The sequence below is a fragment of the Falco cherrug genome, chromosome 6 (genome assembly GCF_023634085.1).
Source record: "Falco cherrug isolate bFalChe1 chromosome 6, bFalChe1.pri, whole genome shotgun sequence".
Classification (NCBI taxonomy): domain Eukaryota; kingdom Metazoa; phylum Chordata; class Aves; order Falconiformes; family Falconidae; genus Falco; species Falco cherrug.
This window is the reverse complement of record NC_073702.1, coordinates 67,095,920-67,119,496: the sequence shown is the minus strand read 5'-3', so window position 1 is coordinate 67,119,496 and position 23,577 is coordinate 67,095,920. Positions and strand designations below refer to the sequence as shown.

General features: G+C 38.7%; 1 protein-coding gene across 1 annotated transcript in view; it reads left to right on the top strand.

Moving 5' to 3' along the window:
* CRYBG1 (crystallin beta-gamma domain containing 1) overlaps nt 1-23,496 on the top strand; it is a 45,819-nt gene extending 22,323 nt beyond the window's left edge. Inside the window, exons 14-22 of the mRNA XM_055713643.1 lie at nt 4,860-4,986; nt 5,177-5,209; nt 6,945-7,054; nt 7,311-7,440; nt 11,169-11,308; nt 13,662-13,785; nt 14,974-15,132; nt 17,967-18,129; nt 20,946-23,496. Of these exons, the coding sequence (XP_055569618.1) occupies nt 4,860-4,986; nt 5,177-5,209; nt 6,945-7,054; nt 7,311-7,440; nt 11,169-11,308; nt 13,662-13,785; nt 14,974-15,132; nt 17,967-18,129; nt 20,946-21,034 (1,075 nt within the window). The 3' untranslated portion in view covers nt 21,035-23,496. The remainder of the gene's footprint in view (nt 1-4,859; nt 4,987-5,176; nt 5,210-6,944; nt 7,055-7,310; nt 7,441-11,168; nt 11,309-13,661; nt 13,786-14,973; nt 15,133-17,966; nt 18,130-20,945) is intronic.
* Nucleotides 23,497-23,577: the final 81 nt, after the last annotated feature.

Below are 23,577 nucleotides of genomic sequence, written 5' to 3'. Positions count from 1 at the left end.
TAACAGGTGACTAGCACTCAGCTCTTAACAGTCTTGTAGGACCCTTTTGTTTTCAAAGAAGTTGTGAGTGTTTGGGGGTTTTGTGGTGGTGTTCTTGCTAATGTGTCAGAAAGGCTGAATGATTCATGTTAAATCATGCTTGGTAATACAGTGCTTTATTTTAAGTGTTAAGTAACAGTTCAGGTGAAAAGGTTTTCTATCTTTTTCTTGCAAGATATGAGTCTTAAAAGTGATGAATAATCCATTGAGCAATTTCCTGAGCTGGTTAGACTGTAGTGTACTGTGACAGATTCAGTAATAGCTTGTCATAATATTTCAAAGTAACCTTCCTGGTATCATATTGAAAATACTTCATTAAAAAGAAAGAAAAAGTCAAAAATATAAAACCCTTCATAGCAACTGTTTAACTACAGGTATCTGGGGTAAGCAGTTACAGCAGTAACAGATAACAGATGATCTGTATTTCCCACATAATTTCATTGCTTCATAATTTAAAGGGTATATCAAAGGAAACAAAGCCTGACACTGCAGTGCACAGATACTACTGGACAAGTTCTAAGCTGAATTGCAACTCTAAACTGTATGCTGAAGACAGCCCAGCTCTGCATTTGGGGACTGAATAGTCCGTTTTGGGGTAATTGCACACTAGCTGCATTAAAATTTTCAGCTGTTGTGTTTCTGAAGGATATTTCCAAGCAGTATTTTAACTTCTTAGCTAAATCCATTTTAAAGACACAACCCCCAAAAAAGTTCTAAGGTGATGAGGGCTGACAGTTTTAAAAATTAAAATGTTTGAGTGTTCTTCAAAGACCAGCCAAGCATAAAATCCAGGATATTTTATTATTGTGCCATTGAGGTGAGAGAAAGCAATGCAGACTGCCTGAAAATAGGAGAGGCCTTTCTTCTAAGTAGGGTTTGATCTTTACTTCCAAATTGGCAGAATTTTAAGTGGCGGAAAATGGAAGTATTTACTAGCAACGGGTAACACCCTTTACAGGTTTAAGCAAGTACCAAAATCAACTGTTGTACAATTTTGATTTCATCTCTGCTTAAAAAACTCCCGAAGCTTACATTTAATAGTGATCAAAATCACAGAAACTGCGTATTTGAAATGTGCCTTTTCTTTATTCATAAACTCATGAAACTTTAGCCAAAAATACTGAAAAAACTCTTTGTCTTTCATTTGATACTTTTTGAACTTGGTGGAAGAACTTTTCCAAATCTTTTTTACGTAGGCGTTTGTTTTACTGTGGTCCTGTAATCAGCCTGGTTTTCCCCTAATTTTCAAGTAATTAGTCTACAGAGCAGATTTGGCTGCTTCTAGTGTACATATGGATAGTGATATTAAGGAAACCATTAGGTGATGAATAGCTCATATACAGGAGCCAGAATGCAGTAAATTTAATCTAGATGCACTTAGGAAGGTAACACGCATGAGACTAAGGAGACCTGAGGTACAAGAACAAACCTCCACTGGGAGCTGAAAAGGGCAAGAGCCCTTGCGTGCCCCATGGGAAAACGTTTCGGACAAAGCTTCTGCTTCCCTCCCTTTCTGAACTGAGCTGAACTGACATCAAAAAAACCTTTTCAAGGAGTCGCAAAATTAAAGTTTGCGGGTCTCTGGGATACTAGGAATCACAAGCACAAAAGGGTATGATAAAGAACCTGTTTTCTCTCTTTCCTAGAAACAGAGTTTTATTACTTCATCCTCTCTGTTCATCGTGCTACAAATCTGCAAATGCCACTTAACTTCCTGGCCCCTCGTGGTCTATCTGCTCAGTATGTATGGGCCAATTTAAACTCATTGACTCCATGTAGTCTTTAAACTTTAAAGATTATGGATTCTATTTCAGACCTGAAGGAGTGCTGCTGTCCCTGAAAACTTTCTGTTTACAGCTATGGCATTTAGTTTAATGAAGGTGTTGTCATTTCTTTTAGTTGAGAGAGAAGGTCCTTCTAGGATGTAGGTAATCTGTCCTATCCTAAAATGAGTCTGATCAATGCAAAAATGGGGATTACCCCTCTCAGCTAATGTTAGAAATAGCAAATGTGAAGAGAAATGGCCAATGTTATGAAAGATAAAGTTAGGTAAGATGAGTCACGGGCTAACCATGGGCAAAGATAATTTTTGGCAAGTTATCTGCATTTGGATTCTTGACTGTTCTTTCGGACACTGTTTGGAGCTGTGCTTCCTAGACATCATATATAGAAGACTCTGGGGAAAGATACTGTGTGTGTAATAATATTAACAATACATAAATGACACTTTTCTCAGCATCTTTGGTTCCAGGGGCTTGGATGGTGCAGAGGAGTAAAGGTCTCCAGCACCACCCTACCAGCAACCTGGGTGAGGCTGTTGCTCAGGCAATTTGTAGAGCTGGGTTCTACAAAAACTGTTAAGAGAACTGGCTCCATGTAGGGCAGGGTGGTTGCTGCCATGTGGCAGAGCAGTACGTCAGTTTTTTTGTGGTGCCTGGTTACTGACTCTCCTTCTCAGATATGGAGGCGATGTCTTGCTCTCCAGGCCTTTCTGTTACGTCAGAAGCTGGATTAAGGCAGTGCTCCTTCCTAAGGATAGTCTTTTGAGGTCTGACAGGTTTAGCTGGTACTGAATTCAGCTGCCTGTCCTTGATGATGTTACTACTCTCAGCAGCTTGTAGGGGCTTCTGAATGAAGTGGAAAAGCGCAAGTATTTCACAGCAAGCCCTGACTCTAGAAGCTCTCTTAACTGCATGGGCTAACTTGCATGGGAGAGTGGTACTTACTTACTGAAATCCCAATGATTTCAGCATAAACATATGCAAGTGAGTCGATTACTTCTGTATTCGGCTTCTTATTAGATGGGAGAAATGAAATAACTGCTATTGAGAGATTCTTAGGAGGCATCTGCCATGTTTTATCATTCACTTAATATCAGAAATGCTTGTTTGCATAGATGTCAATGAAGTTAAACTGTCATGCACAGTAGTTGTACCCTAGCATTTGTGCACTGAAAAATCTAGTGAGTGTCTGCTGAAGAAATTGGTTAAGAAAACCTCATTTTCACAGCTTCTGGTATATGTGGCATACAGGTATAGACACACCTGAGACATTTGAACTGTCTGCTCAATTTATTGTACATACCAATGTCTCTTTGATGAATTACTATGAGGTGATTTTGAAATGTGCCTTGAAATATGCCTTAAGTAATTAGTGCATAACAGGTTAGAATAATTGATTATATCTGAGGCAAACCAAGAGATGTGAACAGTGATAAATGCAAATCACTGCATGGGTGTTTGCCATGGACAAATAATAAAAAGTTCATCCTCTCAGCACATACATGTTGATGCAGCTTTATTGCAGTTTGAAGTAATCCCACTTGTTGTATCTGCAGAGATTCTGGTATTTGGTTTTGGAATAAGTTTAACAGAATCCAGTTGCTTGACACAGAGATCATTTTATGGTGAATTTACATGGTGAAAGTTAGCCTCCACTGCACATTTTAAATTCCATATCATTTTACTGCTTTATGATGTGAAATTTTTTGTTTGTGTTGACATTCTTAACTACATTAAGAAGACTGCACTGAAAGTGGGTTCTGGCATAACCTAGCATACACTCCTTATGCAACGCATTGGCTAAAATTAAAAGCTGGTTGTTGGCGAGTAGAAGATTATCTTGTAGAACCAGGGACCAGCAAGATGTCCTGATCCTTATGTAAATGTAACCAATGAAACTCAGCTGTTACTGTGGCCGGTTCTAATACTGCCACTCAAAAAAAACCCGAACAAACGAACAAAAAAAAAGAAAAAAGGAGTTTAAAAAAGAGCCAAAATATAATGATGGGAAAATTTGGGAAATCTAGCAGTGAAAGGCAACAGAAGTTATGTAGGTTCTCACAAAACCAAAGGTAGTGCCTGTGTGGGAATGCATTATCTGGGCTTTCAGCGCAGAGCAAGGGTTAGGAGAATGCCATAATAGATGGTTTATTAGACTATGCTTAGCAAGACTAGCTGACAATGGATACTTCAGACTAGAAATAAAGTGCTGCAGGGGTGATTGAATGTTGGAGAGGTATGTAGTGATTTGGTTGCTTTTCTGTGCATCTCAAAAGTTCAGGGTCTTTCAAAAAAGGCATATTCTGACTGAGACAGAAATTTTGGCCTTGATGCAGAAATCTGAGTTTGTGACCTGTGTCAAGCATGATATCTGACTAAGTAGTTATAGTAATGGCTTTGAATTTAAATACATAAATCTGGTCAAATCTTTGATGGTTTCAATACTTAGCTTTCAAGGATGTTCTTCCTGCTGATGTCTGTGATTCCTAGCAGAGAACAGCCTGCTCTCATGAGCATATATGCCTGTTGTTGCAGCTCAGCTTTCTGTTGGGGTTTGCTTGAACACAACTGAACTGTAGGTACAGGCAACATTAAAAATCAGTATTACTATCTTCACTGCCCAGATGACTCTGAAAGTTAGTTTTATCCAAAAAAATTGCATTCTGACATCTGTCTGTTTTTCTTGAAAAGAACTTACCTAGATAAAATAATAGAATTGTGAAACATCCCGAAATACTCTTACTGGAGTCAGCTTTTAGGGTATCTAGCAGATGATGTACTTTAACTTGTGGTCTGCTTTAGCTAATTCACTATGATTCGTATCAACATAGCAGGGTGAAAGGAAGTGAAATTTGCATGGCCTTTGGAGTATCAGATACACTATAGTTTTTTCAGGGTTTTAATAGCCTTGTAGTTTGGCACTTGAGGGGAGAATTTTTTTTCTATGTTCTTACATTAAGACGGTAATGAAATACACATCTGTGTTTTGGAAAAGTAGTGTGACTTCTACCCATTGCCCTTTTCTTCTGTCTCTCTTAGGTGGGTGGCTTATGAGAATCCTGAGTTTACGGGCGAGCAGTATATACTGGCTAAAGGGCTATATCCCAGCATTGAGGCATGGGGGGGGAAGAATTGCAAAATATCTTCAGTTCAGCCCATCATTATGGTAAGAAGTTCATTTTATACTTGTTCTGAAAGCTTCTCTGGAGTAACTTGGAGCTATACTTTTTCTATCAAATTCAGTTTATTTACATACTTTAAACAATAATTAATAGTAAACTTTTGTATGTTTGCTACTTTATTACTGTTTAAAATATTTTTTCCTTTTTTTTTTCCTCCCCTCCAAACTTTTGCAGGATATTGTTGGAAGTGAAAGGGGTAAAGTCAAGGTAAGATACTTGTCTAAGTGAAATACTGTGTTATGTCTGTAACATGTATGAAGAAAGATTAACAGCTTTTTGCCTAGTGTAACACCAGGTACTTGCATATCATGTCAGATGTAGTCAGACAAAAGAATGAGAACTGAGGTGAAGGGAGGCTGATTTCCAAACCTCTTAAGTAAAGCACATTAAGGCCCAAGGAGAGTGGGCTTTAATACACAGCTGCCCTCAGAGCTTTCTCAGGGCACAGGCAATGTTTTGGTTCAGCAGATGAGCTGTTTTGGGGTATTGGTGATAGTTCTGAGGAGCTGAAGGCCACAGCCCTCTACGCAGAGGTGCAGGTACCTGGATTCTGTTGCTGAGGCAGGGGCTCTACAATAGATATCGTTTATGATACAGTTGTGATGTAATTTCTTTTGAACCCAGATCTTTGCTTAACAGTTCTGCTAGTGGCCTTTGTAGTTAAGGGAATCTTATTCACTCACAAATAATGCTGGGTTGTGCTTAAAAGTTAATGCCATCTTTGTAAATAACTAAGAGAAGGAAATGACAGGGAGAACTTGTCCATGCAGTGAGCTAATATTTTTACGTTGGACTGTCTCCTGTGTGCAAGTACAAATATGTAGTTTTAACAGTGAGGCTAATGGGTGGCTTTTTTCATCCTTTCCTAATTGTAAACCTTTTCATGTTTATCCCTGTACAAAGTTTTATTTTCATTTCAGTCAAAATGGTGAGTATGTTATGGAACTAAAAACTAGGGAGAAAAGTCTTAGATGTTTCATTTTCTATTCTTGGTTAGTAGCATGCCTCGCTGGCATCGCCTGTGTAGGTATAATATATAAACTATGGGAAATAAAAATCTCAAGGCTGCTTATTTTCAGCTGCGTGCATGAAAAATTATTTGCATCTATATACTATGGGCCTATTAAGACCTTATCCAAAGGAAACAAAGAAGTAATGGCTTGTAGTCAACAGAGTGCATCCCCCGTCAGCGCGTTCCTCTTCGGAGAATGCTGTACGTGCCCACACTCGTGTCTCTGTTAAGAGTGAATAAAGCTGGTAGGCGTGTGATAATGTGGATGACTTCTGTGTGATCAGGGTTAATTACCCTCTAACCAAATGAGCAGGTTTGCTGCTTAGAAATTTTTTTCTTCTTAACAAGGACAAAAGACTCTGGGTGATGTATCCTCTCTTATCCTCCCAGCAGAGAAAGAACTGATGTGACTCCATCTGTGGCTGTAACAGGCACATAAAGCCCATCTAGCCTGGGAATACATACCAATGCCTGTTGGCATGCTGAGTACTTGGCCAGGATTATGTCCCATTATGTTCTGGGAGTCAGACAATTTTCATTTAGTGGGAAGAGTATGTATTTTGGAGATTAAATGGATTAATCTAAACCAAAACCATTTATAGTCCTTCACTAAAGATGTGCCTGTTCTCGCCATTCTGTGGGAATTCAAAAATCTTCTGCCATATATAGTCCAAGGAGCTGTCTCTGTTCATTTTTGTCTCCGTTGTTTTGTACGTTACCGAGTGATTTACAGCCAGAAATTTTGGTATTGTTACCTTGCTTTCTTGAATAAGGATTGCAGCACTGAATACATAACAAAAAAGATATATAACCGAGGAACTCTGGGTGTTTTAAGTATATTTTAATCTTAATTATAGAAGTAGTGGTAGAGACATGTTACTGAAGGTTGAAGAATGAATTGTTTTAAAATATGTTTATAACTTTTTAAAGGTCCAGTTATTTTCAGAGCCTGAATTCAAGGGTAACTGCCAAATACTTGAAAAAAACACAAGATGTATTGATTCATTTGCTGTGAAGTCTTCAAAAATTTTAGATGGCAGGTAAGTTATATTGATTGAATGTTGCAAAATCACTGAAATGGTAGAAGTTCTAAAAAAGTAACCAGTTTTCTAACAACTGAAGTGGTTTCGGGGACTTAAGGAGAACAATACTATGCAGTTTACCCATCAATCTTTATCGTGTCAGGACAAAACATTGTAACTAATGTTTCTCTCAGTGCCTCTTGCTAAAGACTGAGAAACACTAGCATCATTTTACTTGCACGGAATTCTAGGCTATTTCTTTTTCTTCCTGCAGCTGCATAGTGTATGATCAAGAAGACTTCTGCGGGAACCAGTATGTGTTAGAAGAAGGAATCTATCCTGATCTGACGGCAATGGGTTGTTCACCCCAAGCAGTTCTTAAATCTTTACAGATTATAAATATTGTAAGTAAAGCTATTAGAAATATTGTAAAGTATGCTGATGACTCTGACTTTCCCATTTTTTTGCAACAGTAAAAATGCTGGGGATGCACAGACAACAGAGGAGGGTTTTTGATTTTGGTTTGTTTGTTGTTTGTTTTTTTTCCCCTGTGTGGTAGCAGTTAAATGGCCTAGCTGCAGTTTGGGTTTTTTGACCTCTGTGCTGTTGCTGTGAAGGAGGGGATATCACAGAAGCAGCTGCCTGGGATCACTGTTCGTAACAGCTTATAAAAGGACTTCCGTAAAAAGTGTCAAACGTGTCAGATAAACTCTTCATTTCCCAGTAGGAGAGACCACTTAGACTGGGTTAAGAAATGTCAGTAGGACAGTGTGAAGAAATACCTGTACTGTGGACCTTGGGCTTTTTATGCATATTAAAAAGCAGAGTTAACTAAGCAACTTTGCATGAAATACATGTAATTATAAAACACTGTTGCTATCATCAGGGAAATGCAGTTTGAGTTAATCACAAAATAATGCACCCTTCTGGATGAAGTAAAGCAACACCCAATGCCATTTGGCAAAATCAGCTTGTGTTGTTGTTATGTGTGGTGGATACAAATGAAACAACATTTACATATTTTGTAACTCATCTGTGGCAAGGAACAAGTTTGCTCAAGCCTATAACCAATCATTATGATGGATCACTTACGGAATCTGCAAATATCTTTTAAGATCAAAGTAATTACTAGAAAAATGTGGTCAAGAATCCGGGAACTTACAGCAATGTGAAGAGGTGGTACTCATTTTGAGTACACTATTGGATCTCTGTTTTTGAATTTGGCAACTTTATTGCACTCCTCTATAATTTTGGTAACCTGTCAGTGATGTAGCAGTTGACGAAGGAGAAAATGTGTCATCATCTTTCATGCATCTGGAGCATTTTGATGTACAGTGTAAGCAAAGGTCTGAAGCAAGTATGTCTGCCCTCTGGATTCTTTTGCTGTCCAGTAGAGATCCTATTAAAAACAATGGAAGTGTTTCTAGCCAAGCTTGGTGGGGCATCACTATGAATTAAAATAGGCTTTTTTGTACATATTGGTATTGAGTACTTGGGTTTAAGATGTTTTCTTTTTTTCAAACTGGAAGGATCAGCTTACTTTTAGAATACTTATGATTTGTGACAGGGACTGTTGTGTTAAAACAACCAAATGCCAGTTCTGTGCCTCTTTAAGTTCTTACAACTTCTGAAACTTGTTCTAGCCCTGCAATTTATCACAGTTTAGATGTTAGCATGGAGCTGCATCTGTCTCCAAGTCACGTGCTGCTGCTTCCTTCTTCAGAGGCTTGCTGCCTCTGGAGAAGAGGAAAAAGGGTTGCTTTGCTCAGCAGTTTATTAGCAAACCAGAATACAGAGAATAAGAAGTTAGGTAGAAACTATCATATTATACTGTTAATTTTTCATAATGTTACAAAAGATTGAACTTTATTATTCTAGATACTGACTTCACCTGTCAGATTTCTTTTGGTACTGTTTTTTTTGGCAGTGCCAATCTTAATTCCTCGCCACCATCTGCCCATTCCCAAACTTGACTTGTGATTTTTCTGTGGCATTTCTATACAAGAAGCACCTTTGCTGTTTTAGTATGTCACGTTACTATACTTACCTAGTTTAACTCTCCTTTGCAGGGATCCATTTCTAAGGGACCATAAAAAAAGGAAATGAAAGGGATGTTTGATAAACAGAAGTGAAAGTTAAAAGGGCTTTTGTTCATAAGCCTAAGGGTTCAGTTTGTTGGTTTTTTTTAATATCACTGTATCTTTGCTTGATTCTGCTTGCTTTGCATGGTCCACATGGTTGTGCTGCAGATAGAAAGTAGCATTTTTCCTTCTTGAATTTGCTACATGTTCTTTTTTCCTGAACATACTATAAAAACACGTGTGAATATGGTTTATGCTTGAACAGTCCTGTTGAAAATACTTCTTTTTAATGAGTGACTCTGTGAAATACCTAAATGTAGATATACAGGAGCACCAGTTTCGTACAGTGCAGTACCTGTGAAATACTGAAACTTGTGAGCTGACCTTACGCTTCCCTCTATGGGGAACGTTTTATATAACAGTGTTGCTGCGGAATGTAAAAAAAATGCCTGGAGTGGAAGGTGTGGCACAAGATTGAAGGATTTCCTTTTCTATCTGTGTGTTTTCTTCGTAAGTAGATTATTTCTGAAGCATTGCATATGGTTCAAGGGCAGCTGCCTGACCAGTTGCATGTCTCAGAGTGCGGGTGCAGGTCTGTAGCAGAGGGGTCAGAGACACCAGGACATTGTGATGATGGGACTGTTCTGTTGGGCTCTACCCGTGATGTCATGTGACAGTCTAACTGGTGTTAGCCTTTCATGGTGGGAGTCAGCATACTCTGAGTTTGGAGTAAGCTGAAAGGCCTCTCCTGACGTTTTCCACAACCTAGTAGCATAGGTATGATCAGGAAGCATAGCTCAGCTGCTGTGCAATAATCTGGACTGTTGCAGAGATAATGGTGACACACAATGTTATCATCCGGGCCCTTAAACATCTAAAGGGAGATTAAAGAGGAATTTAAGCGCTGTCTAGAAAGAGGTAGACATGAGGTCTTGCCTAACAAAGTCACTTGGAAGCACAGATATCCGCTGCCATGCGTGTATGGAGCCACCTCTGCCTTGGAGGGCCTGTTTCCATGCCTGAGGCCAGGTGGGAGTCTGTTGAGACTGCGTCATGCTGGGCGTTCCCGATCCAGTTGATGTGTTTTCAGTGTGCTGAACACATGCCAGCAGGAAGGAGCTCTTTAGCTATGGCATTGGTTTTATGCAGTCGTTGCTGGAAGACTTGTGAGAAAGGGAGTGGCAGGGTCATTTCTGTCTATGAGCGTAAACTGTAACATCAGGACACTCGGGCTTAATTGACTTTACCCCAAGGGATTTCAAACCCTTACCTCTGAGCTTCCAGGAGAAGGCCTTAATTATGAGAGGTTATTTCTAGTCCACTAAAGATACCTTGCCACGTGGAAAAAAGTCCAAAGTTCGTTATCCAGAAGCCATTTAAAATTGATTCAGTGTTACGGGGAGCTTCATGTGGGCAGAATCCCTTTTGACACCAGAAGTGTTTTGGCAGAGAGGGAGAAGAATCATCTCCCCACATCAGATGTTAGAGTTTTTGCTTGAGTCATGAATTTCTCCTCAGAATTATTCAGAATTCAGAAGTATGAATCTTGAAGCTTTTCTCTAGTCAGAGGCGTTGCCATAAACTACTATAAGAATTAAAAATGAGAGCAGTAAGTGATAAGCAGTGCTGACAAAGCTGTCATCGTTTGAAGCTGTAGAAATCATTATTATCTTACTGTGTCTTCAGCTGTGAAGATGAAAATTCCTGCAATGAGTGGGATTTAGTGCAATGGAAGAAAGAGATGGTATTAATTAAAATGTATTTTAAAACATACCTAAGATACTATGTAAGAATCAAGCACAGAGAGATTTGTGTGTGCCTTAAGATTAAGTTTTATGTTGCATACAGGATTCCTTGTGTGTTTTGTATAAGGGCTTTTTTTTGCTTTTTGAATTTAAGTCACCTGTTGCAGAACAAAAACATTATTGAGGGTCTTTGATATTACATCAAGAAGAAACCTCTTAAATAAAAAGGCTGCGTGGGGTAATGATGTACACAGTCACCATCTGGAGTTCTAACATCCTATAAAAGTGCTTACCTTCCTTTTGCAGGAGCTGTCTGAACCATGCATAGCTCTTTTTGAGAAGGTGGGTTTCCAAGGAAAGAAAATAGAGTTCAGCACAGAAATCTTAAATCTCCATTTCCTGGGATACAATCCTCGAATAGCTTCAGTTCAAGTCCTTGGCGGCATGTGAGTTTAAAATCACTTTTTGATGTTTTAGAATTATGTACTTATTTGCAATAGAAAAATTACAGACAACAGAAACCAAAGAGTATAAAATTAGAATATCATAACGTGTGCAGTGCATTAGTGGAGTTTGTTCTTATAGAACCTTTTGTTCTTATAGAACCTTTTCACATCCTGTTTCAGTGTGTTACCACTTACCAGTGCCCTGTGCTAGAATTTGAAATTGATTTCAATAAAGCTGGCAGGGAAACTGGTGTCTTCTCTCATGCCATATTATAAAAGCCAGCTTGCATAGCACCCTTAAAACTAACTTCTGTGCTCTTGATTTAGGTCTCAATCATAAATCAGTGTGTTATCTGTGTCATAAGTTCAGAATGTTTTAATAAGTCTTCATGTTCATCATTTTACCTACATGCTACGGACACAGTGGTGCAGTCAGATCATGATCTGGCCTCTTTTGGTATTAGTAATAATCTCTTTTACTTCAGAAATCGGGTCAAACTCTTGGTTGTAAGTCTAGCAGTTAAATTCGTTAGCTGTTTTGAGCAGTTGTGTTCTCTAAATTTACTTTTGAAGGTCATGTAAAAAAACAGTCTGTGATGAAGTTTAAAAACTTGTCTGGAAGCATTTTGAGAGCTACTGTGCTGTCTTCTTCCAGTGTTCCAGCAGATATGTTAAATTTCTCTTTCTGTGTTTTTCCTGTTAACCTCTACCTCCAAGATACTTGTCTCAAGTGTATGTTTTTTCCTGACTGGAAGAATGTGACTTTTTTTAACTATAGATCGATGCTACTGTTGCTTTGCATTTAAACATGTTCTTTTGAAGAGGGAAAAGTCCAAGGTGTGCACTAGAGAGATGATGTTGAATAACTTAAGACTGCCCTCAAGTGGATAGCCAATACCAGATCTGTACAGAAAACCATTTTCCCCACCCGGATAAAAGCTGGTCAAAGGGTTTCCTTAGCACACTGAGCTGAAGTTTGAAACATAAAGGTCATAAGAAGAGGTACATGCTCTGTATTCTTAAGTCTCCTGAGATTTCAGTATCTTTCACCACAACCACCATATAGTTGATTCTCCCTTTCCATAACATGAAATAACATAAAGTCAAACATCACCTTACTACTTTGCCAAGAACAGGGTTACCGTGATTCCAGGTAATGGAGTTGTGAATTATGTGTGTTTCCTGTCCAATTAATATATATGGTTTTTTCTGTTTGATCATTGGAAATGTATAGAGTATGATATGAAAATTCTCATTTCCTAATAGCAGTGTCAGCTGCTGAACTGTGTCAAAATACAGGTTTCAGTGTCCTTGCCCCTACTGCCTCCCTTATTGAAGGGGTTTTCATCTTCCTTTGCTGAGAGACATCCATTTAGAATGCTATTAATTTCATACCTGGGGATAGATGTGTATTAGGCTGTGATAAAGCACCAAAATTAAGGTGAGTGTGCCTCTTCTGAATGTAGGTGTCTGTTGACAAATCAGAGGAACAGAGGTAACAGGAAAATGTGCATATTGACTGTTCATGTACTGAAAAACCTATGGCTATTGGACAGTCCCAGTAAATTTAGTATGAGAAAACTCAACAAATTGGACTGTATTGTACTCTTATTTCAAACTCTAGTTGTAATTCACTGCCTGTACCGGTAGTAGAGAGCAGAAGTCAGGTTCTGACATGTTGCTCTCAATGTGATTGTAAGCCTGGTTGGTTACGTGCTAGGGAACGCCAAAAAAATTTGTTCTGCATGTTTACTCTTTCTCTCTCTGTTATACCCCTGCCCTCCGGTATTTGGGAAGAACAGAGGTGTTCTGAAATAAAACCTCTTATCAAAATACCCTAGAGAACTTCATCCTGTTGCAGTTCCAGTATTAGCTTGTTGCAATCTGCGTCCCTGGTAGTTCTGTCCTATGTGGGTCAGGCGTGTCCAGACTGAGAGACACAGAACTCCTGGTTCTGCACATGCAGCTATCTAGCATATACGGCATATGTAGCATATACATACATACTCCCTGGGGAGTCACAGTACCCGCTGAAAACATGATATTTAAAAGTTGGGTTCTCCCTTTAAGACAAGAAAATGCTTTGTTTCATTCAGATTGTAATTTTTAGGTAACAGGACTTTAAAAAGTGAACTCCAGTGTATTCATTTTAATGTGGTTGATCTAAATCAGGACATGATTTTATTAGTTTTGAAGACTTGTTTAAAAGAAGGTAATTGGCTTTCCAAAGCTAAACACTAATACTGTGTGGGACAGGTTTTTTATTAAACTCGTTTATTGATTCTGAAGCAGGATTTGGCAGTAAAAGCATTCTGTCTTTTTTTTTTTTTTTTTCTGTCTTTTTTTCTCATAGATGGATAATTTATGAGCATAGTAATTACAGGGGGCGTCAGATGTTGCTGTCACCGAATGAAATTCCAGATTGGTATAAAGCGAGTGGCTATTGTCAGATAGGTTCTCTGAGGCCTTTACTGCAGGTGAGTAGGCTCTGAGATGAGATTGTCAAGTACTAATTTATATTTTGTAATGGGGTTGGGGGGATATTACACAGTTGAAAGCAATGTTACAGTCCTGATGCATGTTACAACTTTCAGCAATGGCAATAGTGTAAAGAAATTATTCTATGGTTTTGCTTGTAATAAAAGCTGTTTGATTATGCTGTGTGGCTTTGCAATTCCACTGCTTGAACTGTTCATTAAGCATACTTTAAACCAGCATAGAAGACAGCATATAAGGATTGGCTAAATTACTTTAACCAATAACGGCTATAACTACTATATATGAATTATTTTAAGTTGTTTTATAATGAGCACCCAAACTGGTTATTGGCATCCTGTCTCTACTGTCTGCATTGTTTGTGGAACAACAAGAAAATCGGTCAACAAAACTGGATACTTCAATTAGTAGTGATTTTGTGTTGATGTAGGGGGAAGGTCCTTCCTTGCTTATTACTTGGAAGAATAATTTGCAAATCTAATGCAAAACTTACTCTTGCAGTGTCCTTTTCATTTTGTTCTCTAAATAAAGACCATGTGATTTGCTCCAGTGCTGCAGCAGCAGTCCTGTGAGCTTTAACATTTGAGTTCACACTGAGCCATTTTTTGTAGAGGAAACAACTTTTTCTAATTCATGTACCTGTACCTGTAACCAAACGCATTTGCTTGCTGTCATAGAGTTGTCTTTGTATAGCCTTAAGCAGTTAGGAATAATGCATTTTGACTGCCGCGGCTGAAACTTGTCTAAACAGAAGTGTTAACGTCTAACAAGCCACAGCACAAATGTGCAGTGTAATACTTGCTGCCAGTGAAATGAGCAGCACTGCACAAGTGCACCCTTGATGCAAGCTAAAAGCATCTATACAGGAAGGTAGCAGGGAGAAGTTAGTGCTGCTCTGAATTAAAAATGCATAGCTTTCCACTGTGTGCTGATCTCAGTGCATAGGAAAACCTAAAACTCTCCATGCAGAATGGCGAGTTCTCAAAGCTTGGCTTGTCCTAGATATTTATGAACTTTGGAGTTAAATTCTAAAGTAGAAAAGTTAAGCTTCCTGAAAGAAAGAGGGAGGCACAGGGTTTTGCACTGAACAATAACTGCTCTGAAGTTAACTAGAGCAAGATGTGTTCTGCACTGAGACTGTGGTTAAAGAGTTCTGTTGTTTTCTGCAGAAACGTGTGTACTTCAGGCTTCGAAACAAGGAAACGGGAAAGTTCATGTCTGCTGATGGAAACTTGGATAATCTGAATCTTCTGAGAATACAGGTTGCAGAAGACACAGACTCAGATGATCAAATCTGGGTTTATCAGGATGGATTCATAAAGTGCCGGGTGAGGTTCAAGTTCAATGTGATTTTGCTCTTTTCCTCTCAACTAGTAGGGTTTTCAGAATTCAATTCCTACTGTATCATCTTAACTTATCTTATAGGCTTATTCTATTTCAGCTGTAATGTAATTTTTTGTAGGGAGTTGGTTTTTTGAGGGGGTTTTTTTGTTTTGTTTTTTTAATCAAAGTCTGGCTTTTTCAGGTGATACAAACTAGTTGTATGATACCTTTTTTGATGTAATTGAAATTTTGAGAGCTTTTAGTTAAGATTTACTTCTTTCCTAAAGAATAGTAGCTTCATAAGTATAGTCAACACCAGAAGATCATAGTCTTGCCTCTTCATGAGCTCCTTCTGCGTTCATGCCCTCTTTCTCCACAGTGAAAATATCACAAAAGCGTCAAAGCAGGGGAGACCTTTTAAAATGCAGACCCTGATAATGTTTTGAACTAGGAATACCTCGTGGTAGGTCAGTTAGTGTGATGTAGGTTATATCCTCTTCTGCATTCAGGCAAACTTAAATTCCTACTCTTCTCTTTTGTTGTTGTTGATCTGTTTGTTTGTTTTGTTTTTTATCCCCTCTGTATTTTTCAAATTCATCCCTTTTCTGTTTCTCCGTACAAGTTTCCAAATGAAGTACTACTTTTCTCACAGTCCATAAAATTAATGATACGTGAATTGTCATTGAGGTGAGCAGAGGTATGCACAGTTCATTATGTCTAAGCATGAACAGTCCTAGGCAGGGATGCTGGCCAAGGAAAATTAAGTTACTTTGCAGTCAAGCCGTTTAACAGTATTAAAGAATCACGTGAACTTTTTCTATAGGATTGTATAACTTCAAAGGAGCCGTTTATAACTATGTCATCTATGCTGGAGGGAAGAACCTTACTGTTAATAAGCTAAGGCATTGTTTGGACATGTTTACAGGACACAGGCAGTAGTAAAAGGGATTTATGCAGACAGCAAAGTGATGCAAAGTAAGCTAAAAGCTTTAATATTGCATACAAAAGACTTCTGTCTTGACAGTGCCTCTCAAGCATTTCATGGAAAGTGTTCACATGGAGACAGTATGGTACTATTTTATATAAATGCTCTTGGTTTTTATCCTCATAAATCAGTTTTTCTGTGCACAGAAAATACACAGCCCATGCTGTATAGCAGCCAGGTAGCTTAGTGCGGAGTGCAAGCTGGCAACATTGATCTTAAATGACTGAAACCTTACAGAACTCTGCCATCTTTTTGTTGAATGGCAGTAAATGTATTTTGCACAAAAAATTGGTTTTCACCACATTTTAAGAAGAAAATTAAGCTCATGGGTGAGTAGGTACATGCATGTAGGCAGACACAGGTTATTGGAGGAACTTGCACCTTTCTTTCTGTAAGCTTAGGTCACCTCACTAAGTCATGGTACCTTGAGGTTTGCCTGAGGTTTTCGAGGAAGAGCTGTTTCAGATAGATGGGATAATCAGTGAGCAGGATATTAAAGTTATTCTGCTCATTTTGCGAGAAGCGGATATGAGTAGCAGATATTAATTCAGGTCCCCTCACTCTTCATAAGTGTCTTGGAGATGGGTGAAGTAGTGGCCTAGTGGACCTAATGTGTAAGCTTTGAGTCTTCCAAGCCCTGCTAGAGAATGTTTTTAGGTACAGAAGAGGATTTCAGAACTGCAGAACTAAATCAACTTACTTCAGTTCTAGGTTATGACAGTAAGAAGTACCACTTTTTCAAAACTATATATATAATAGCTTAGGGCCATATCAACAATGGCAGACGGGTGTGTAATCTGCCACTGAAGTCCATTCAGAAGTTACAAGGCAGCTTATGGTGATCTATTAAAAATCACTCTTCATGTAGCATAATTACTGTAACTTACTACTAATACAGCTTAATATTCTTTTCAAGTAAGCTTGCTTTTTGCCACTTCTTTTAACCATAGAGACACTTGCAGAGTTTTGAAGTCAAGTAATACAAGTTAGTAGGAAAAGAATATAGAACCAAGAAGAAAGTATTGTTGTGATACTCTGTGAAATTCATACACTTGATACTGTCCAGTTATGTCCTTCATCTCAAAAGGTTAATGCAAAACTAGAATCAAATAAAGAGCAAAAAAAAGATGCGCAGAGATGGAGGGCTTCTAAGCAAGGAAGAGACAAAATAGCTATGACTTTTTAGCCTGCAAAGGGGGCAGTTTGAGGGATGATATGATTGAAGTCTCTGCAAACAGCATGGACAAGACATCCCTTAAAAAAAGGGAGGGGAAGGGGGTGAGGAGAGCTTCAAATAAAACCAGTAGTCACCTATCAAATTTATTTTTTTTTAATAACAGTAGTAGTTAAGATTTGGAGCTGCTTGCCACAGAAGGGTTATGATACAGAAGCATGTTCATGTAAAAGGGTTACATTGATCTCAGCACACAGGAACTAACAAATTCACGTATGGGACAGAAATTGTCCAAGTATTAAAGGTATTAGCTCTGCATGGAAAAGTCTCTGGGCTGGAAGTCGCTGTAGACCAGGAACGTACTGCATACAAGAGCAGAGTGAATGTGATCTTCCATGGCATCTGTTATTGGCCACTGCTAGAAGCAGGTGCTAATTGTACCTCTTGATCTGATACAGCATGGTTAGTTTAATGTTCTTCTGCAGTGGAGGGTGTCAGCAGAAACAGAAACAAAAGAAAAGTAAGTAGTCTTGAGCTTGGGGCAAAAATATGTTCCTTTAGGGAAAGAAGTTCCTAGATTCTGTTCTCACCTGCTGACTTCTCTTATATCTGATAAAAAACAGTGGATACTATAAGTAAAAAAAAATTGATAATAGCTTGTTGCCTTTCTGATGATACAGATGGCAGAGGATTGCTGCTTGACAATTGTTGGAAATCTTATAACTCCTGGCTCTAAACTCGGTCTTTCATTTGAACGGAATGAAGAGAAACAATATTGGCATATTAGTCCTGATGGCAGGATTTATAGCAAGATGAAACCCAAGCTGGTTTTAGATATCAAAGGTAAGCAAATGTGTTATCTCATTACATTGTGTCTTAATTACATGCTATTTACAGTGGGATAGGCACTAAATGTGCCTATAAATTAAGGATGGTGTTATAGTTACTTTAATCTAGAATCAAAAAAGACCCGATTAGCTAGTCTGACCTTCTGAATTATACAGGCCCTAGGACTTAATTTCATGGAGTGTAGTAACTCACAGTACTTGCTTATCTTGTATTCCCAGTGTCCACTCACTGTAGATATCCTCAGTTAATTTTACGTGGCACTGGGTGATGTGAATATAATTATTTTAAATGCTGAAGCAAGAAAGACCTAGCTTCTCATTAACTTTAATTTGTATAGAGCAAATTTTCTTATATAGTAATTGTAGATGCAATAGTCAAAGGATATTAGGAAAGCAGAGGCAGGCCTGTACACTGATGTGATCAGAAGCAAAAAGTTTTTTCATTCTTTAATGGCTGTACCTTTATTTGGAACATGCGTTTCTGCCATAGCAGCCTAAAGTCTGATGCATGTTTTACAGTTTTTGTCACAGCAATTTGATTCATGTAGATACTGTTTCTGAATTTTGTTCTTAGTTTCATAGTAGGTCTGAAAAAGCAACAAATGGAATGACTAGCAAAATTAGCATAATTGGATGTTCTTATATAACACTGCATTTTCAGGCGGGAGGAGTAATAATTTTCTATAGCTGTTAATTTTTTTAGCTGTTTTAATTCTGCATTAATGCTGTGACATTAATTACAGCAATTTAAAAAAAAAAATTAAAAAAGGAAAAATACCAGAGTCAACAGTCAGCACTTCACAAGTAAGGAGGACAGGACTGTCAGAACTGTGAGAAAAGGGTTATCCAATATCTGCCCATAATAAAACACTGGCACAAATAGTCACAAATTCTCTTTACTGCAATAAAAAGCTAGTGATGATTCATTATACAATTATCAAAAAGACTCCAGTTCAAGGGAGTCTTTAGTCATGATGACTCTGCATACCTTTTTCTGAAGTCAGTTCTCAGTTGCATGAAACGAGCAGAAATACTGTTACACTGCTTTGTCTTCAGTTAATCATGTTAAAAGCAATTATGTATTCCGCACTTATAATTGAAGAACTTTACAATGGATAGGTCGGGTGATAAAGTATAGATGCATTCGTAGTTTAAAAAAAAGTAAATCTGTATGGTAAATATGAAAGAGTAGGACCACTTAGCTTTTACTTGAGAAAGCCTAGCAGGAACATTACCTGTTTCTGCTAATTCTGCCGATCTATTCTTGACCACAGATTGAGCATTAATGAATTCTTCAGCAAATTAATGCAGTTGTTCAACTGTGCAGTTACCAGTGCCACCTTGTGGATATACTGGTGTAGCTCAAAGCCTTGTCCAGAGCACCATTCTATCAAATAGTTTCTTCTTCCACTGGAAAAAATCCCATCCTTTTCCATTATAATATGTTTACATTCTATCAGACATTGCTTACAAAACACTTCTTGCACTCACTGTGATAACTGAGCTATGTAGCTGATGTTATTTTTGTTGCTGCTGATCAGCTGTTGGGTTTTTTCCTGTGGGAGCATTTGATCTTGTATTCCCTTCTTTTTGCCTTCTTTCTGAAGAACTTGGCAAGTATTTCTGCTGTGTATCTGCTTCTTTTTAGTAACTGCCTGGTGATGGCAAGGAGAGAAATCATGTGGGTGTTAACTTTGTCATAGACCTTTCTAGTTTAGGGCAGTGGCACCAGAAAGCCTCCCTCAAATTACTGCAGCAGAGAACAGCTAGGTACTTGAGACAGCATTTCCTCAGTACAAGAGAGTTGCTCTTAAATGTGCCTGCCCATGCAGAGGTTCAGATGCTTGGCACGTTTCTTTCCGAGATCTGCTACAACCTGTATTTGTTACACCCATGGCAAGCTTTCAGCTGCCAGGCATGTCTTCTGCTCATTCAGGGAGGATGAGGCTATAGGGGTGCAGAATGAACGACAGCGTCTGTAGGAGTATCCTGGTGCTCTCTGGAAGTGGTTGGCTCAGGTGGCTGCTTCCAGTGGGAATACTACCTGCTATTGCAGGTGCGTCATAATACATGAGATGCATGTTGTCCCACACCTTTGTGGTATGTACTGGATCTGAGACAAAAATGCCAGTTCTGACTTTCAGCTCTAGTTGAATGTTTCTTTGTTTCCAAGTTTCTTAAGTCAGAATACGGTGCTTTTCTATGGGACCATGTTTGGCATTGCATCATGTGAGTAAATTAAGCCCCTTGAAGAAAGGGTTATATTTTGCGTTCAGGTGTGTTCAGCTGCCAGGGGAAACAGCTGAACATGGGTGATAATCTGTGTGCGCTGACTTCTGATGCAGCTGTTCAAAATAGAGGATTATGATAAAAGAGAGTAAACAAGTACCAGACCTTGTCCTTGGTGTGGTCACGCCCGTGTTGTGTTAACAACAGGACTTACTTCATTGTGTAAACATCATCTTTAGAGTGAAGTGACCAACTGTTGAGGGAAAACTGAATAGTGAAGTGTGACTTTTGGGAAGTGACAGTCTTAAAGGAGCTGCACCTGCCTGTATTGCAGTGTTTCCTTCCTTTCCACCCAGGCTGAAAAAGCCAAGGTACTGAATTACTGAAGGGATGGAGAGGAGCAGGCAGGCTTCCTTGTTTCAAAAGTAACTCCAAAAGTAAGCAATGATGAAAATGTGTTTTGTCTTTTCAGTGCCTTGAGAAGAGACACTCTACACCAACACTTAGTAGAGTTGCCCTGAAACTTAGAGTACATGTCTCTTATTTCAAAGATAAACTACACTCTGAATTTTTTCTTTACAGGGGGCGCGCAATATGATCGTGACCATGTTGTTGTCAACACAGTCAATGAAGAAAAGTTAACGCAGTGTTGGGAACCACTGGTTGTATAAACCCAAACAAGAAAAGATGATGTTTCAGTTAGCCACTACTCAAAACACTAAAAATGGCACTGCCATCTCTGAAGGACAAAGGATCAACAATGAGAGTTTTGTCTTTTCTTTGCAATCTCAAAGAGAACAAGCAACAGAATGATTTCACCTCTGCCTAAGATTATTAACCCTATAAAAACTTGAGTATGTCTCAAACCTTTTTTTATCATCACAACTCAAATGTGAGATGGAGTGGTCGTATGCCTTGGGCTACAGTGGAAGAACTAAAGGTTTGAGAGACCCTGTGGAGTTACAGTTGTGGCAGTGAGTAGTTAATCCAGAATAGTCAGTAAGCATAATTTTAAATTATTTTTGAAAGTTTTTTTGTTTAACTGAGAGAAGGGTTAAAAAAATAACAAAAGCTTATTTTATCAAGGACAAGACTGCAGTGTGTATGTGGGTATAGCAACTTGGACCTATGGACTGTAGTATAGAGACGTATTCACTATTAGAAATTAATATATTTGTTTCGCTGGAACAAACTTATGTTTACTGAAAGTTTAAAGACTGCTAGCACACAGCACATCCAAAGAATTTTTAACATATGACTTCAAATATAGTTAGTATGCTAATATAGTAAGTCCTAAATTAAGAAAAAAAATCTGTATTTTCTCATGTAGAGAAGATGTAAATTAGTAGATGGTTGTTAGAAAAAGAGGGCTGGCAAAAGGATGCATCGGAATGTGAAGAACTTGTCCATTTTCTAGGCTTCCTAACTTTTTGAGTTACGGGTATTTTACTTCTTTGCCAAGTCAAATTTTTACCTTTTAAAACAGTTCCAGTAAGTATAGTCTTCCTGAACTCTAAAATCATACAGACAACAAGAATTCTTAGGGAAAGTATCACTAAAGATGACTGCAACAGCACCTAAGCACTGTGGTTACTAAGTTGTTTCAGCCACTGCCTGTTGGGCTTACCGTGGAGAAAGCCAGGCTCCCAGGTATTTCTGGTGATGTCCAAGGGCCACGTCTGCGGTGGGCTGCTGGCTGCCGCGGGCAGACGTGTCGGACTGCTCCAGGAAGGGGCACAGCCAAGCATGGATACGTGCCCAGTCACGAGGGCTATGCCCATTCAAAGTAAGAGTTAGTGGTTTAGTAAAGGGCTTGAAGACATAGTAATGACTGCAGGAGGTTCTTCTGTTGCCCTGCTCTTAAACTGGTTTTCTTAGTTTTCCTTAATAATGTTGGCAGAAAGGTAAAATACAAAGTCTTGTACTATGCTGCTGTGTTTTGTTCTGGCTTAGACCAGTGTTAATACAAGCTGCTCCTAGGAGCATCCAGGCCTTTGTCTGGCATAGTAAGTCTGTTTAACATTTTCATTATTATTGTATTGCCTCAAAGGATACTGGTGCTTTTATTGTTACCGCCCTAGAGGAAGTGCCTTACTAATTTTCCTTTTGTACAGACATGGAAGTTTTGTTGCTCTGAAATGTGCTGCTTTTAGTTCTTCATAGAAAATGTGTTGTTATTGGTTCCAAACAGTGGTACTTTGTCATATTGATGTGCTCTTGCTATATATAAATAGCATTTTACAAATAAATTTAAGTTAGGTAACTTTTTATTGAAATTGTTTTTAAAAGGTAGAAAGCTGACGTCTTACGGTGAGTTTTACTTCTGCCTTGTGCTCTTCTCTGTCCGGAATTCCTCTGCGATAGCTAGCTAATGAGGAGCAAATACGTGGTATGGAATAGCTGCAGGCTCTGAAGAATGGATGCTTTTCCGATACAAGCATGTGTTCGGTGCGTTTGTATGTGGGGCCACAGTTCAAGTGGTTGCTGCTTCTGTCCCCTGGTGGGAGCACTGCATGGCAGAGTTTTTCTATCCCCACAGCTGCACCACAGTAAATGTGCAGTTCTTAATTAAGAGGTTACCATTTTCCTTCTATCTACCTGGAAAATGGTAGAGGAAGTCAGGCCGTAGCCCATCTGGCAAAAAGGTAGGTTTAAAAGCAGACCAACAGACACATACCCCTCCAGCACTTCACTGCCACCGGCAGTGATGGTGGGCATGGCAGGAATAGTCTCCTGATAACTGACAAAATCAAGACTAGCCTACCTGCAGAATGCTGTAGTCAGCTGAATCTGTGCCAGAAGTTGGACTAATCATCAGTTACAGACTGATTTTGTTCCATGCTTCTACTCAGATTAGTTATGCCATGAGAGATTTGCCGTATCAAGATTATGGCACCAGTCTTGAGGCAGCAATGTGACTGCTTAGTACAGGAAAAGTTTATAGGTTCTGAGAATGAACTAGATAGAGTAATTATATATATATATTATTTTTTTTATATATATATATATAAAAATAAAGGTGAACAGAACAAGGAAAGGCCAAGGAAAAAGGACAGCAGAAGGTTCATATGGACACTTAAAATTTAGTCAGCGGGTATATGGACAGTGTGTCTCACCCTCTGAGGACTTAGCTTTTGTTTTCCGGATGTTTTAGCTCCAATGCTGCTGGCTGTTCCTCCTACCCAAGAGTGAGGAGTGTTCTGCAAAAGTCACA